Source organism: Cnephaeus nilssonii, assembly GCF_951640355.1.
Source record: "Cnephaeus nilssonii genome assembly, chromosome: 13".
In the NCBI taxonomy this organism is placed as follows: domain Eukaryota; kingdom Metazoa; phylum Chordata; class Mammalia; order Chiroptera; family Vespertilionidae; genus Cnephaeus; species Cnephaeus nilssonii.
In genome coordinates, this window is record NC_137084.1 from 45,037,596 (window position 1) to 45,053,645 (window position 16,050).

General features: G+C 55.8%; 1 protein-coding gene across 2 annotated transcripts; it reads left to right on the plus strand.

Annotated features, from left to right (window-relative positions):
- The first annotated feature begins 5,080 nt into the window (after nt 1–5,080).
- Nucleotides 5,081–14,864, plus strand: SERPINH1 (serpin family H member 1). 2 transcript variants are annotated; one of them, XM_079787934.1, is made up of 6 exons: nt 5,081–5,249; nt 6,340–6,383; nt 8,934–9,598; nt 10,994–11,092; nt 11,201–11,433; nt 13,861–14,864. In XM_079787934.1, exons 3-6 carry the CDS (start codon nt 8,977–8,979, stop codon nt 14,161–14,163), a joined length of 1,257 nt encoding a protein of 418 aa, XP_079644060.1. In that variant the 5' UTR covers nt 5,081–5,249; nt 6,340–6,383; nt 8,934–8,976; the 3' UTR covers nt 14,164–14,864. The 2 variants fall into 2 exon arrangements, with proteins under 2 accessions (XP_079644060.1, XP_079644059.1); XM_079787933.1 differs by lacking the exon at nt 6,340–6,383 and having other exon boundaries at nt 5,082–5,249.
- The last annotated feature ends 1,186 nt before the right edge of the window (nt 14,865–16,050 follow it).

Consider the following 16,050-nt stretch of genomic DNA (forward strand, 5'->3'; position numbering starts at 1 on the left):
TTTCCATGGGTGAGAGGAGGCCTGGGAGAGCAAGGCTGGAGGATGAAGGAAGCTCCCAGTCCACCCAAAATAAAATGTACTCCCCACGCCCCAGACCTAAGCTTTCGTATGAGCATCATCCCTTGCTCGGGCGCTAAGTAGGGAGAGAGCTTTGCCCAGGGGCGCCCCGGGCCTGTACTTGCAGATTGGCATGCCTGGTGCAAGGTGGAGGGCAGTGAAGGGGCTTGGACTTTCTCTAGGAACCACAGGGGCCACAAGAGGGTTTTGAACTGGCACACTGGCTGGAGCCCTGGGCGGGCCCAGGAGCCCTGGCCCTGTGTTCTGCCCCTGGCTCATTCCTTTTCCCAATGGGATCCTGTCCTGGCCTTGTGGGGGTTCTGGCCCCACACACATAAGATGCACAAGAAAAGCCTGAGGCTTTGAGATGAAGGCTGGGAGATGCCAACCGGCAGGGAGTGGTTTGCAAAGAAAAGTCACACTCTCTCATTTTACAAACGGAAATGGAAGCCCAGAGAGGGAAAGTGACTTCCCCAAGGCTTCGCAGGTAATAGGGGTTAAGAGGTGAGAGTGGTTAGAGTGTGGCCCCCACACTGCACCCAAGGGTCATGGGTTCGATTCCCAGTCCAGGGCACAGACCTGGATTGCGGTTCACTCCCCGCCCCCAGTCAGGGTGCGTGCGGGAAGCAACCAGGTGATGTGTCTCTCTCACATGGATGCTTCTCTCTCTCTGTGTGCCCCTCTACCTTCCTCCCTGTCTCTCTGAAAAGCAATGGAAAAAACATCCTCAGGTTTGTAATTTGAAAAAAACATCCTCAGGTTTGTTATCCTCATAACAAAAAAATGAACAAATGAAAACAACAAAAAGACAATGAGAGTAGAATCACAGACTTCCGACTTCTTGGCTTCGCCCTTTCCCCCATCCCTTTGAGTCCGTGCCAGTATACAGGTACCTATTCAGCATCTGTGCCATGTGTGGTATACTCGTGTTGCTAGAAAGTTACACAGACGTGTGTGTATGCATTGCAAGAAGGGGCCACAGTGGATGGGTGGACATGTGCGCCCGCAGTGTCATGTCAGTGGGTGTGTGTCTCCCCGGTGTTGCGGTAGGCATGTGGGGGAAGGCACTGTGTGCTTTTCTCAGCACCAGGGCTGCAGACGGGTGGGGGTGGGCCCTGCCGGCTCTGGGAGGAGCAGGGAGGGATGATGTGCCTGCCCGCCCCCACACCAGCCTCCCACCCTCCAACGTGGCAGCATCAGGACAGCCCTTTCTGCTGGAAGGCTCCAGTCAGACAGAATCAGAGATTGCAGAAATTGCGTTTCCCTGACTCATGCTTTGGGCTGCGAGCACATTCTTGGCTGCCAGCCAGCATCTCAAAGCAGAACGGCCTGTGGTGGCCCCGGCGAGCTGAGGGAGGACAGCCTGGCTACAGGCGCCTTTCTGGGCCCCGTTCTATCCCATGTGCTAGTAAAAGGAGGAAGGATTTCACTTCCGTCCAACTAATGTCCTATAATTAAAAGTGAGGTACTGTTTAGGGTGCCCAGCCCAGGGCCTGGCTTCAGGGAAGTGCCCCTTAAATGTCACTTCCCTTTCCTCCCCTCCCCCACCTCCCCATGGACACAGACCTAGTTCAAATCCCAGTTCTGACTGCAACTTTGCAGTATGCCCTTGGACACACTTAGACTCCCCGATCTTCAGTTTTCTCATGTTTAAAACGAGGACATTTTTACTTAACCTGAAAGTATTCACTATGATAATATGAATGTGCTGAGCACTTAAGTGATGTTAGTTTTTGTCCTAGAATTCTATAGGGCGAGGGCTGCATGAATTTAGCCAATCGATAGCAAAGAACGCTGCTCTGTAATACCTGGCAGAACTGGGCCTGCCTACCTGGGCCTGTCCCTCTCTGGGTCTCAGTTTCCCCCTTTGTACAGTGTGAATACAGTTGAACTTGGTGGTTTTCTATTTCCTGCTGCCCACACCTCTTGGGACCCGGAGAATATCCAGCTGAGCCCCTGTGGGAGGTGAGGGGAGAGCAGGAACAGCTCCAACAGGGAGCGGAAGGCCCTGGAGGAACCAGGCAGGAAACACGGGAGTTTCTCTGCAGTTCAGACCCTCGCCCCACTCCCAAAAGAGCACTTTTTCCAGAAAGCGCAGCCTGGGAGTGTGGGGGAAGGGCGGCAGTCAGCAGGGCCTGAGCCGGGCTCAGAGCTAAGAATAATGTGGCAAAGGCTCTTGAAATTTTTTTGCTGATCTTGGAAATTTAAAGGAGCCTTACCCTTCTTTCTTCAGGGAGGCTGTGCTTGGAGCCCAGCAGACTCAGGCAGCCGCTTCCCATCGCTAGTGAGTGAAGCATCCCCTGCCACCCCTCCCAGGCCTCTTCTGCCGTGTCCTATGCTGGGTACTGGGGACTCAAGTGAGAAGGAGAAGGCCCCCTGCCCGTCCTAAGTCTCCAGTGACAATACAGGGCGATGACACAGAGATAATGTGGCCCAGTCTGAGCTGCAGTAGGGAGGGGTCTGGCGAGGCTGGCAGAGTCTTCAGACCCAGCCCCCTCCTTAAGGCCTCAGCTCCCCTATCTATCAATAGAGGGCATTGCTCCTTTCCACTGTGACTTTCTAGGATTCTGGGCTTATTCAACGGCAGGAGCCTCAGTTTACACTCCCCCCTCAGGGCGGTCACGGAGAGTCATAGCTCTCAGCTTTCCCCTAGCATGTTGGTGAGGCCTCAGAGAGCTGAGAGAGAGAGAAGCGTGTGGAAGAAAGGAAATCTCTGTGGGATTTTGACAACTGGACCTGCTGGAAACCAAGGCAAACCCCTCCTTCATCCCACCAGCTTTCATGGACCCTTAGCTCACTGGCCAATTACCATCTGAGGGCCAAACCGGGGGTAGGTGGGGGGGCAGAAGGTGAGGTCTGGCCTGGGATGCAGATGGTTTTCCTGGACAGCAATGACTTATCCTCATGAGCAATATATATCCTTAGAAACAATACACACCGAGGCAAGAAGGAAGCACATGAGAACCAGGACGGCTGCTCCAAAGAGATGACCACACCCTAAGACCGGAAGATTTGCTATGGATCAGACCTGTCCTGTGCAAGAATCCTGGGCTGCCTCCTAGGGAGTGAGCTCCATCCTTGGCGGTGCCCGGGTGCTGGCCTTTTTTGGGATACTACAGGGAGGACTTCTGCCTGGGGCTGTAGACAGGAATCCACCACCTCTAAGATGCCTCGCAGCCCACAGACTTTCATACTTTTGTTCTAAGGTTCTTTGACTCTGAGATTTAACATTCTATGATTTTTTAGGTGGATTCCAAGATTTCATGGGTCTCTGAGTAAGATGTCATATTCTATATATCACATCTCCGAATCTTTGACCCTGATTCTGAGCGTCTGAAACTCTTGGGATCTCCGAGTTCCCACAGTCCTTGCAAATCAGACTGAGCTGCTGCCTAACCCAGACTGAGACGTTGGTCACTGCCCCCAGGCTGGGGTGGCCAGGAAGGGCCCTCCCCCACCACTGCTGCCAGGGGCCCGGAAGGTTTATCACCCCATTGCTGGGGCTCATTTGCTCCCTAAGATCCAGGAATACACTGGAAGAAAGATGTTCAGCACAGTTTGTTGACTGACTGAATGAGTGAGTGAATGAAGTGTTCCTTCAGCTCCATACTGTGCCCATCTGTTACCTATCATTTCACTATTAAAGAAGATTGGGGCCTGGCTGGCATGGCTCAGAGGTTGAGTGTCGACCTATGAACCAGGAGGCCACAGTTCCATTCACAGTCAGGGCATATGCCTGGGTCTCGGGCTCAATCCCCAGTGTGAGGTGTGCGGGAGGCAACCAATCAATGATTCTCTCTCATCATTGCTGTTTCTATCTCTCTCTCCCTCTCCCTTCCTATCTGAAATCAATAAAAATATATTTTAAAAAAAGAAGATTGGGGAGGGGGAAGAGTTTCCTAAATAATCTTCTGCCTTCCTCAGTTCCCTACTAGCATTCCCATCCCCGACTCAGGATGTACTTCCTCAAGGGCAGGGACTTTGTCCCGTCTTCAGCACCTAGAACAAAACTGAGTCCCCCAGCTCAGCTCAGATATCAAGGGGTTATCAGCTGTGGGAGGGTGAGGTGGGAGTAGTTGATAGTGAGACCTGGGCCTGTGGGAGGGGACCAGACAGGGGGGGGGGGGGCAGGGATGACCAAGGAGAGAGAAAAACAGGGACCATACTTTCAACAATAAAGATCAATTAAAACAACAACAACAAAACAAACAAACCAAAAACCAGACAGACAGGGAAGAAAGCATGGACTGGTCTGTGCCCATGAAAGCACCACATTTCACAGCCAAAGGCCCAGCAAAGGAGAGTAACTTGGGGTCACACAGCACATTACTTAGTGTGCACCCCTCCAGCCCCACAAGACCACCTGATGTTCCCGCGTGTCTGTGCCTCTGTCACTTCAACACTTTCCGGGGGGAGTGAGGGTCAGGTACTGGGTCTGGTTCGGGTCCCCCTCCTCCTCAGGTGGGTAACGGAGGTTAAACTGAGTTGGGGAGAAGCTGCGGATGGAGAAGGGAGCTGCCTCCCAACCACCTCCCTGAGACAAAGGAGCGGGGCCCTGACTGCCGAGAGGGCGCGTAGGGGAACCAAACGTTTCAGCTCCACAACAGGGTGGGGTCTGGGGAGAGGATCCCCTCCCGGCAGAGCCCAGGCAGGGAAAGGGGTGTTGGAAGGAATGTGAGATGGGGGGGGGGGGGGTGGGGGGTGCGGAGAGAGCCTGGGGATGGGAAGGGGGCTGGACCCAGGAGCCCCGTGTCCCCTCCAGCTCAGCCGTCCGAGCTCCACCCACCCCAGCCTCCGGGACCACAAGGACCGGAGTCTCCCCGGAGTCGGAGGACGCCTGCCTCTGCAGGTCGCGGGGGTCCAGGCGCCCGCCCCGCGGCGGGGTCTCCCCCGCGCCCCACCCGACGACGGAGGCAGTAGGACCCAGGGGCTGGGAGGGCGCCCGCAGAGGGAGGGAGGGGCGGGAGCAGGGCGGTTTGGGGGAGGTCTCTGGCTTTTTTTGGCGGAGCCCGGGTGCCCTCCGGAAGCTTTTCTAACTTTCCAGAAGTTTCTCGGGACGGGGCGGGAGGAGGGGACACCATATATAGAGCCGGGGATAGGTGGAGCATCGGAGAGTGGAGTCTGTCCGTCCGCCCGCCCGCCCGCCGCTCCAGTGCCTGAGCTCTGTCCCCGCGCCAGCCCGGCCGGCCCAGGTGAGGGGCGGGAGCTGCCCGGGCTTGGGGGTGGGGGTGGGGGGTTGCTCCAGGGAGTGAGAGGGGCGGTCGGCTCCCGGGAGGGGTTGGAGGCCAGCCCAGAGCCTGCAAACCGGAGTCCCTGCACTGGGGGGCAGCTGGAGGGTTCGGATTGAGAACCCGGGGCTGGGTGGCCCTGGCCGGACAGCCTGAGGGCAGAGACCAGAGCCGGTTGGGGATCCAGAAAAAGTGCAGGCTTCCCCAAAAGTGTGGTGCAGGGGTGTGATGACCGAGAGGAAACAGTGGGGCCGGGGCCGGGATGCTGAGACTGGACCCTCTGTAGGGACCGGGAATGAGGAGATGGGTCCTGGGGCTCCTTCTAGGGACAGGGGGACCCGGCCAGCCCTGCAAGCCGGGAGCTGAGGGGAAGCTGACTAGGAGGCGGTGAGTCACCCCGGCCGCTGCCACCTGGTTCCTGGAGTCACTGCAGGGTTAAGGCTACTTCGGAGGCCGGCTTCCCTGCCCCCAGCTCAGGGCATTCCTGAGGCTGCTGGAGTGGGGCAAGAAGAATGAAACCGCTTCCAGCCGGGCCCCAAGGCCTGGCCCCTCCTCTTCCCTGGCTTCCGCCTGGTCCCTCCGGGCTGCAGGGCCCGGATGGAGGCCGGGGGAAATCAGGGGGCTTTGGTTCCCTGGAAGTCTGGATGGGACCACACCCTTCCGCCCATCCCCCCTTCCTGAGGCCTCCTGGTCTCGTCCTTTTGTCTCTGTTCACAAGGATTCCCAGCAGAGGTTGTTTTTTTTTTTTACTGGCTGTGTAACGGGACACCACATCCAGCCCTCCGAAGGGGCTCTGGGGGTGCTTCTGGGGTTCGCGGGGAGCCCTGTGCTAGAGGCCTGACCCCCCAGTTTCTCCCATGGTACAGTGACGTGGGTGATCTCCAGGTCCCCATAGATCTGGGACTGGTTAGGCCTTCTTCCCTCCTACAGGCAGGGCAGGGCAGGGTAGGCTGAAGATGGGGTCCTTTTGGGGGGCTGGGCCTTCCAGGCTCTCCCTTACCACCACCCCAGCTCTGCCCTATCCCATCCTCCTCACTGCTCTGTTTTCTTTCAGAATGAAAAAGGCAGGCATTGACCTCCCCCAGAGGCAGTTTCCAGGTACTTTAGACCCCCTCAAGTGTTTGAGACCCTCTCTGGTGGCCCTGCCGGCAGCTGCTCCCTTCCCTCTTCCGTACAAAAACCCGGGATACAGTCTCCACTCAGTCCTGCTTGCTGTGGCGGCGGATGGTGTATATTTTTCTTTGTGGGCCTCGCTGTGGCCTAAGGGCTGGAATTTCTCTGTGGAAACATGGGCTGGGCTGTGGGAGGTCGGCTTGCTTGCAGTAACTTGCCTTCCTCGGTTCTGCTCCTGGGTTAACAGGCAGGCAGTCCTTCTCTACTGCCACGCACCTCCCTGCAGAGGCCCATGTGTGCCCTGGAAGCCAGGCAAGGAGGCTCCATGGCTCCCCACGGGACTGAACATGGGCCTGCTTCCCAGGCTGGGAGCCCCCCTCTAGCGGTTGGAGATAATTCAGTTTCCAGACTGCCACGTCGCTGCCGCCTCCGGAGGAGAAGCAGGAGCGCAGCTGTGTGGCTGCCTGAGGAATCCCAAACTAGTGATTTGGTGCTTTCTGGAAAAGCCCCTCCCAGCCCTTTGAGGTTCCCTTGGCTGCCTGGGAGTGGGGGCTGTCAAGATGGTGACTGCTGCCACGTGGCAGGGCTGCGTGCTGGTCTTGACTGTCTCCCAAGAAGATGCTGGTGGCCTCTAGGGGTCTGAGCTCTGTCATCAGCTGTCTGGACTAGAGGGGGCCTTTGAAGAAGGTGACCATGTGCCTGTTGTCCTGGCATAATAATTGGTAGTGCCCCATTCTACTCTTTTGAGTGGCCTTGTTTGTACGATAATTATATGGTCACTGCCTCGGAGGCTCCAGGCCTGGTGAGGGAAGGAGGTAGGGCCGGGAAGAAGGTGGCCAGGCTGTACTTTAGGATGAGCCCCTCTCTTACCTCCAAAATCTGTACTCTAGGGAATAGATCTCTCTTGTACCTCCCTCCCCCCCCCCCCCCCCCCGGCATTGTGGATCTCCAGGCCTTCCCCTCTCTCCCCATGGACCCTTTGCTTCTCCTTTGCCCTGCACCTTTAAGGAAGGAGCAGCCCAGTGTTGGGGGTGGGCTGCTTGGGTTCACTGGGTGGCTGCAGCATTAGTCTTCCCACAAACCCAGTGCTCCCACAGGCAGGCCCAAGTCCTGAGGGTCTTCCACCAGGAATCTGACTTTTTGCTCCTCCTTGAGGAGGACCATGAAATGCATCTGCCAGAGCAGTGGGACCCAGGGTCCCTTCCGACCCTTCCCTTTGCCCTGTCACTCTTCTGTCCTATGTAGAGAAACTGTTCTGATTGGAGACCCCAGAGAGTGGAGTGAAGTTTATCTTAGGGGACCTAAGGGCATCCCTGGACCCACAAAGCAGATGGCTGTCCCCAGCTTCCTGGGAGCCTGAACACACATTTGGCCAGTCTGTGGGGGAGGGCGGAAGAGGGGGTGTCACTGCTCCATTGAACTGTAACTTACCCCCTCCCCCAGTATCCTTCCTTTCAGGAAACCTATTCTCCCACCCCACCTAGCTCTTGTCCTGGGGATTTCCCATCACTCCAGAGGCTGTGGACAAATGGGCAGGCATGTCCCTGCTAAGACAGAGGCCTTGGGCATGAAGACGGGGATCCTTACAACTTGGAGAGTAGAGACTGAGGCTCAGAGAGGGGTGGCACACACCTGTGTGCACACATACACACTCTGAAAGTCACCCTGGGGGCAGCTGAGCGGAGCATCTGGGCTTTCCCATTTAATAAGTGAGCCAGCCAATGACTCATTAACATCCAGGACGGAATGAAAGGCCTGGGGGAGGAACGGGCCTACGATTCTGTCCTTTATGGCTTCCTTTGCCAAGATACCTAGGCTTCATGCAGACCCTTAGCCCATCTTCCACTTTTTTCCACTGGAAAAGGACCTCATGTTTGTATAAGATGAGAACTAACCTTTATACAAACTGGCCAAGTGGCCCTGGTTTCTGGTCTTTCAGCAACAACTGAGGACTTCTGTGTGCTAGGCACTGGGGATCTTGAGGGAAGCCAGACTGGCTAGGGTTCCTGTCCTCCTGGAGGTCACAGACTAGTTAGGGATGGAAATAATACCTAAGAATCACATCGGCCTAAGTCAGTGGTTGGCAAACTGCAGCTCGCGAGCCACATGCAGCTCGCGAGCCAAAGTTTGCCACTCTGTTGACTAATGAGTTTGCCGACCACTGTGATAGGGGCTTAATCACAAGGAACAACAACAGCCTGTAATTATTGGAATCGAGAGTCTAGGTCAGTAGTCGGCAAACTCATAGTCAACAGAGCCGCAGTTTGCCGACCACTGGGCCTAAGTGTTGTAAGTTCAGTGCAAGAAATCACTAGGGTGGATGTGATGACTTCCCAGGAACCCTGCTTTGGATGAGACGCCAAACCAGGCCTCTGTGAGATGGGCAGACGAAGGCCCCCCAATCTGGGGAATCCTGAGTGAGGTCTGAACTCTGTTTCCTTGGTCCCATCTCCAGGGAGCTTGGTGGCAGCCAGAGGCCAGGGACGGCTGTTGGGGAGGGCTGCCTAGGGCTTCAGGGCCACACTCTCTCTGCAGCCCTCACAGGTCCTCCGTGGCGCACACAACCCACCTCCCAGCCATGCGCTCCCTCCTGCTCACCAGCACCTTCTGCCTCCTGGCCATGGCCCTGGCCGCCGAGGTGAAGAAGCCCGCGGCCGCAGCAGCCCCCGGCACTGCTGAGAAGCTGAGCCCCAAGGCCACCACACTCGCTGAGCGCAGCGCCGGCCTGGCCTTCAGCCTCTACCAGGCCATGGCCAAGGACCAGGCGGTGGAGAACATCCTGCTGTCGCCCGTGGTGGTGGCCTCCTCGCTGGGGCTTGTGTCCCTGGGCGGCAAGGCAACCACGGCGTCGCAGGCCAAGGCGGTGCTGAGCGCGGAGCAGCTCCGAGACGAGGAGGTGCACGCGGGCCTGGGGGAGCTGCTGCGCTCGCTCAGCAACAGCACCGCGCGCAACGTGACCTGGAAGCTGGGCAGCCGCCTGTACGGGCCCAGCTCGGTGAGCTTCGCCGAGGACTTCGTGCGCAGCAGCAAGCTGCACTACAACTGCGAGCACTCCAAGATCAACTTCCGCGACAAGCGCAGCGCCCTGCAGTCCATCAACGAGTGGGCCGCACAGACCACCGATGGCAAGCTGCCCGAAGTCACCAAGGAGGTGGAGCGCACAGACGGCGCGCTGCTGGTCAACGCCATGTTCTTCAAGCGTGAGTCCGGCGGGGCGGGGCGGGGCGGGGCCTCCTGTCCCCAGAGCCCCTAGCAAGTTGATCTGTATTCCTGTGCCCAGTACCTGCTTGTCACTAAATCTTTTTTTTTTTTAATATATATTTTATTGATTTTTTACAGAGAGGAAGGGAGAGGGATAGAGAGCTAGAAACATCGATGAGAGAGAAACATCAATCAGCTGCCTCCAGCACGCCTCCCACTGGGGATGTGCCCGCAACCAAGGTACATGCCCTTGACTGGAATCGAACCTGGGACCTTTCAGTCCGCAGGCCGACGCTCTATCCACTGAGCCAAACCGGTTAGGGCACTAAATCTTCATAACAACCACAGAGGCAGGCACTGTTATTAAACCTTTCACACACAGACATTAGGTCCAGAGAGGTGTAGTGCTGTGTCTAAGGAATGGGACAGATGCAAGCCCAGCGGAGGGACTCCAGAGGAGGCACTCCCACTGTGCTGCAGTCACAACAAAGTGCTGTGTTTGTCTTGGAATCAAAACAGTTCAATAATCACTTGTGTCTCAGTAGTGAGCTGGAGAAAGGCCCACACCTGTGATCATGCCTAATCCTCAAAACAACTCTGGGGGCAGGCGGTGTCCCCTCCATTGCACAGGTGAGGAAACCGAGGCTCAGCTAGGACTTAGGCCCAGGTATATCTGTGTTGAGGTGAAGATTTGATTTGGGGTTAATGCTTATTTTTGAGTACCTATGTGGACATCATTGTTCCTCTCATGGTGTGCTGTGAGGACGAAGTACCCCCCTTTTTACAAATAAGGGGTCCAAGGTAGGAGGGGTGAAAGGTCTCATAGCCAGTCAGCAGCTGTGTCTGGATTTGAACACAGGTCAGGTTATGAGGTAGGGCAGGCTCAGGCCACTGTCACACGTGCGTGGTTTTCTGGGTCATGTTTCTGGCCACGTAGATAGGACTTGCAGACAAGACTTAAGGGTAGTCTTGGGACACTCCCTGCCCAGGGCACACCCCCCTCAGTTACTAGGTGGGGTGAGAAGTCCAGCTCAGCACATGTTGCCCAAATGTCTGACGGGGGCACCAAGGCAGCGGGCACACGTGGCAGTGGCTGAGCTGAGTGTCCTTCCGAAGGAAGTCCCTGCCCTATGGAAGCAGCCAGGCCCTGACTGTAGAGAGCCAAAGCAGGAAACCTGTCCTGGGGCCAGGAACCCTGCCCCCCAAAGCAGGACACATGTGCTCTGTGGGCCCGGTGCTGGAGGGTGGGGAGGGGAAGGTGAGCTGCGGCTGAGACTCGGAGCTTGGAACAAAGGCCTGTGGTAGAGATAAATCCAGGGTATGTGGTTGGAGAGGGCTGTGTCCTGAGGGAGGTGACATCTATTTCTGACCTTGTATCCCACCCCCTGCTACAGCACACTGGGACGAGAGATTCCACCACAAGATGGTGGACAACCGAGGCTTCATGGTGACGCGTTCCTACACCGTGGGTGTCACGATGATGCACCGGACAGGTAGGTGCCTTGCAGAGCAGGGGGCCAAGGTGGGGATCCCAGGGTACTTGGGGCCTGGCCCACCACTGGCCCACAGTGTGCTCAGTGCCCCCTCTGCCCTTTCCCCAGGTCTCTACAACTACTATGACGACGAGAAGGAGAAGCTGCAAATTGTGGAGATGCCCCTGGCCCACAAGCTCTCCAGCCTCATCATCCTTATGCCCCACCATGTGGAGCCCCTGGAGCGCCTTGAGAAGATGCTGACCAAAGAGCAGCTGAAGACCTGGATGGGGAAGATGCAGAAGAAGGCTGTTGCCATCTCCCTGCCCAAGGGGGTGGTGGAAGTGACCCATGACCTTCAGGTAAGGGGTGGCCCAACTCAGGGCCCCTGGGCTTATAGGAGGGGGGTACTTGGGGCATCCATCACCAGCTCAGCACGTCTGTCCTGAGCCTCTCTGGGTGTCTAGGCAGTACTGAGCTCTGTTTTCAGGGTAACTGGTGGAGGAGGCACAGGCCCTGCTCTTGGGAAGATGATGATAACATCAGTACCTAAATCTAAGTGGGCACTTGCTGTGTGCCAGGCACTTGTCTAAGCACTTTACATGTATTAAACTCTTCATCCTCGAAACAACTTTATTAGGTAGGACTATCAACCTTATTTTACAGATGAGGAAACTAAGGCTCAGAAAGATTGGATAATTTAAAGTCACACAACCAATATCTCAGACATTTGGCACTAAGCCATGCCCTTAATCCTGTGCTGCCTCTGAGAGTCTGAATGCCCCCGTTGTAGACTGTTCAAGCTAGAGGATTGTCCACTATGCAGTGATAAGACTAATCATGGCTTTCAGCTACGGGTCACTTGGGATGGCTGGAAACATAACTCATCTGCTCAACATGATTTCCCCCTCATGACCAGTGGCTTGAGAGACTAAGGTCACCCTGGCTAATAAGTGGTGGAGCTGCAATTAGTCCTGCAGGTAAAAGCTTAGCGTGGCCTTTCTTTTTCTTTTTTTAAATATATTTTATTGATTTTTTTTTTTTTACAGAGAGGAAGGGAGAGGGATAGAGAGAAACATTGAAGAGAGAGAAACATCAATCAGCTGCCTCTTACACGCCCCCTACTGGGGATGTGCCCACAACCAAGGTACATGCCCTTGACAGAAATCGAACCTGGGACTCCCCAGTCTGCAGGCCAACGCTCTATCCACTGAGCCAAACCGGTTAGGGCTAGAGTGGCCTTTTTGTCAATAAGGAGAGAGGTGTGTGTTTTTTTACCTACTCCAAAGGGAAAACTTTCAGCTCATTCTTGCCTTGGATGCCAAACATGGTTTCTTGGCAGGCCTCTTACCCAGAGAGTTGATTCAGTCTTGCTGCTAAGAGAGCATGGAGAGAGAAAGCTTGAGGTGAAATGGGACTGAGGTTCCAAACCAGAGACTAGTGGAGCTCAGATGGTCTGTCCAGCAGAAAGCACTGAGGGTTCTGGTGAGGAGCTATCACCCCTCTGCAGTGGCTGTTACCTGACACCGTTCTCCCCTTCTTTCTGCTGTGTCTTCCTGGAACCCACCAGTCCATGGGGTGGATTCAGTTGGGAAATTCGAAGTGAGTGACTTGCTAAGGTCATCAGGACTGAAATAGCTGGGCCTAGAATGCCTGTCCCAGGACCAAGTTGTCCGTGCTGGGGAGGGAGACGGTCCTGCCGAAGCCTGGGCCCTGGAGGCTGCTGTTCACTCAGCCCACAGTCCTTTACTGCTGCCTCTTCTGCTCTGAGAACCAGGGAGAGCCTTGGGGGAGGTCTGAGCCAGGAAGGAGACAGAGGGAGGGCAGGGGGCCTGAGGCCAGGAAGGCATGGCTCCAGGCCTGTGGGAGAGGGAAGTTTCCCAGATGATGAGGTATCTAAGAGCCCTCCAGGGAGAGAGGGTGGCCATCGAGCTGCCTTTGAGGATGCTGGCTGCTCAGTGGGGCTGTGGAAGGGAGAACAGGGTGGGGTGTGCTTAACGGCTGAGGCTGTGGTGTAAGAGCTTGCACTTGGCTTCCCAGGGCTGTGCAGAGCCATGGACGGGGTGTGTGTGTGTATGTGCTTGAACTCTTTACTATGGAAATGTGTAGAAATACTTTTAAAGTAGATTAGTGTAATGAACCCTCGCGTATCTATCACCTAGCTTCAACCATCATCCACTCATGACCAGTAAGGATTCATCTATACATACCCATTCCTCCCCATCACATTATTTTGAAGCAAATCCCAGACATCATTTCACTCTGAAAGGGTCTTAAACCCCAGCGTGACGTGGTCATAGCTGTCCTTAGATCAGCCTTTCCTGAACTTGAGTGTGCCGAGAATTACCTGGAGAGTTTGTTTAGAAAGGTTCTGGCTCCGCCCCCAGAGACTCTGAATCCGGGGCCCTGGGCTGGGGTCAGGGAGTGTGCATTTCATATGAGCTCGCCGGTGGTGCTGATGCTGGCTCGTCAACCACCCGCACTTGGAGAAGCACTGCTCAGGATTGCTCAGCAGGGCCAGGGATGCATCCTGCCGCCCCCCCCCCCCCCCCGCCCCCCGAGTTTCAGTTTCCTCATCCGTGAAGTGGAGATTACAAGCTCTTTACAGGGTTGTCATGAGAGCTGAAGTGCTCATGCCATGCCTGGCACACAAGGTGGCCATGGAGTGGTATCCTCTGCTCCGAGGAACAGGCAGGGTGGGAGATGGTGGGCGGTGTGGGTGGAGGGTGAAGGTCTGGAAGCCTTGTCCACGGTGGCCTCACCTGGTACCCACCCACCTGGTTCCACAGAAACACCTGGCTGGCCTGGGTCTGACTGAGGCCATCGACAAGAACAAGGCCGATCTGTCACGCATGTCGGGCAAGAAGGACCTGTACCTGGCCAGTGTGTTCCATGCCACCGCCTTCGAGTGGGACACAGAGGGCAACCCCTTTGACCAGGACATCTATGGGCGTGAGGAGCTGCGCAGCCCCAAGCTCTTCTACGCCGACCACCCCTTCATCTTCCTGGTTCGAGATTCCCAGACCGGCTCCCTGTTGTTCATTGGGCGCCTGGTTCGGCCCAAGGGTGACAAGATGCGAGATGAGTTGTAAGGCCCTAGGGTGTGGGCGTGGGATGGCAGGAGGCAACTGAAGGCTCCTGAGACACATGGGTGCTATGGGGTGGGGAGAGCTGAGGTACTGACCTTGGATAGTCCATGGGGTGGGGGAGGGGGGGACAGCAGGCTTCCTGTGTGGCAGAGCAGACCTTCCCAGCCGCCATTCACTCTGCTCGGACATAGGCTCCCAGATAATCATGATGCTGAGCCCAGCCCCACATCCTGTGGGACCTGAGCAGTAGTCATGCCCCGCCCTCAGAGTCCTCAATCAGTGTTCATATTTATAGCCAGTGCTTTCTCATCTGTGAGGCGGAGCTAGGGCTTCGGCTGAGCTCTCCTGGAATGGGGACCCTCCTTTCCGAATACTACCACCACCTCAGCTCCCTCCCCAGCTCCATCCCCAATCTCCTCCCTTCTCCCCTCAACAATAAAAACTAGGTGCTGCAGCCCCTGGGATAGGCACCCCCACAGTAGCCCTGGCCCCAGTGAGGGGATCAGGAAATAGCTCCTGGTGGGGGGGCTCCTGGGTAGACTCTGGTCAGGTATTAGGGGGATGAACTTTTTTTCCCTTTAATAGATTTTCAAAGATGGGGAGGGAAGGGAGAAAATGAGCCTTTGTTGCTATCAACCAAGAACTTATTTGTACAATTTTTTTTTCAATAAAACTTTTCCAATAAAATTTTGTTGGAGCATGAAGATGGTTGGATCAAAGATGCCCATGTCATTCTTCCTCGGGGACAAGAGCTCCTTCTGTTCAGCCAGGTTTGCTACTCACAGCCCATGCCAGGCTGTGAAATGCTGGCAGCTAACCACAGATGACACGGTGTGGGAGGCCGATGACACTGCGGCAGGCCTGCTACATGCTGACTCGGGAGATTGCTTCTCAGCTGCAGGGAGGGGGGCGGGCCTGGAGAGGTGGCTGCAGGGCCAGAGTGATGGCGCTGCATCTGGAGCCCAGGGCATTCCAGTCCTGTTGTAGGGACCCCAGGCTTTGGCCCCTAACCTCTCACTTCAAGCTGACCTCCCTCATTCGCATCCAGGGCCAGTGGGTACAAGCTCAGGCTGCCTGACTGGGCAGGGCTTTGGAAGGAAGGAGCTTGTGGGATCCTTGCTCTGTGTTTGCATTTGTAGCAGAAGAGGGACCTGCCATTGTCCTCACTTTGGTTCCTTCTCATGGTCCTCAGGACTCCTGACACCACAGCTCAGGGAGGGAGAGGGTGAGTGGGATGTACAGGATAGAAGACCCATGGCGGAGAAGGCAGGGGAGCAGAGGAAACTGGATTTGAGCCCCACCCCTGCCTCTTGCTGGCTATGTGACCTTGGACAGGTCACTCCCTTCGGGCACAACTCTGTCTTCTCTCTCTCAACAACTCTGCCCTGGGGGTTGTTGGTCTAGGGAGGATCCTGCCTACTGGGCAGTCCCTTCGGAGTCCTCTAAGATCTGAATGTGGTACAGAAAGGTGCAGAAAGACTTACTCCCATTACTACTACAATGTAATTTAACACAGCTGTTCAGAGCTCCAGATCTGTCCTATGCCGTGGACCCAATAAATTAGATCTCTGCCCTCAAGGGGCTTCACCTAGAGGCAGAGACAGAAATAATAAGAGTGCTTGGTACTCTCTGTGTCCCAGTGCCTGGATCAGTCTGCTGCCAGACATGCCACATGTATTCCCCTGCCTCAGGGCCTTCCCACTAGCTGTTCTGCATGGCAAGTGGTTCTTCTAGGTCTTTGCAGGGCTGCTTTTATTGATTTCAGAGAGGAAGGGAGAGGGAGAGAGGGAGAGAAACATCAGTGATGAGACAGAATCATTAATTGGCTGCCTCCTGCATGCTCCCTACTGGGGATTGAGTCTGAAACCTGGGCATGTGCCCTAACTGGGA

Bases quoted from the DNA above. Each gene is read 5' to 3' on its own strand.
- SERPINH1 (XM_079787934.1), top strand. From the start codon at position 8,977: ATGCGCTCCCTCCTGCTCACCAGCACCTTCTGCCTCCTGGCCATGGCC. The intron at 11,093-11,200 runs GTAGGTGCCTTG...CCCTTTCCCCAG, and splicing joins CACGATGATGCACCGGACAG to GTCTCTACAACTACTATGAC. The intron at 11,434-13,860 runs GTAAGGGGTGGC...CTGGTTCCACAG, and splicing joins AAGTGACCCATGACCTTCAG to AAACACCTGGCTGGCCTGGG.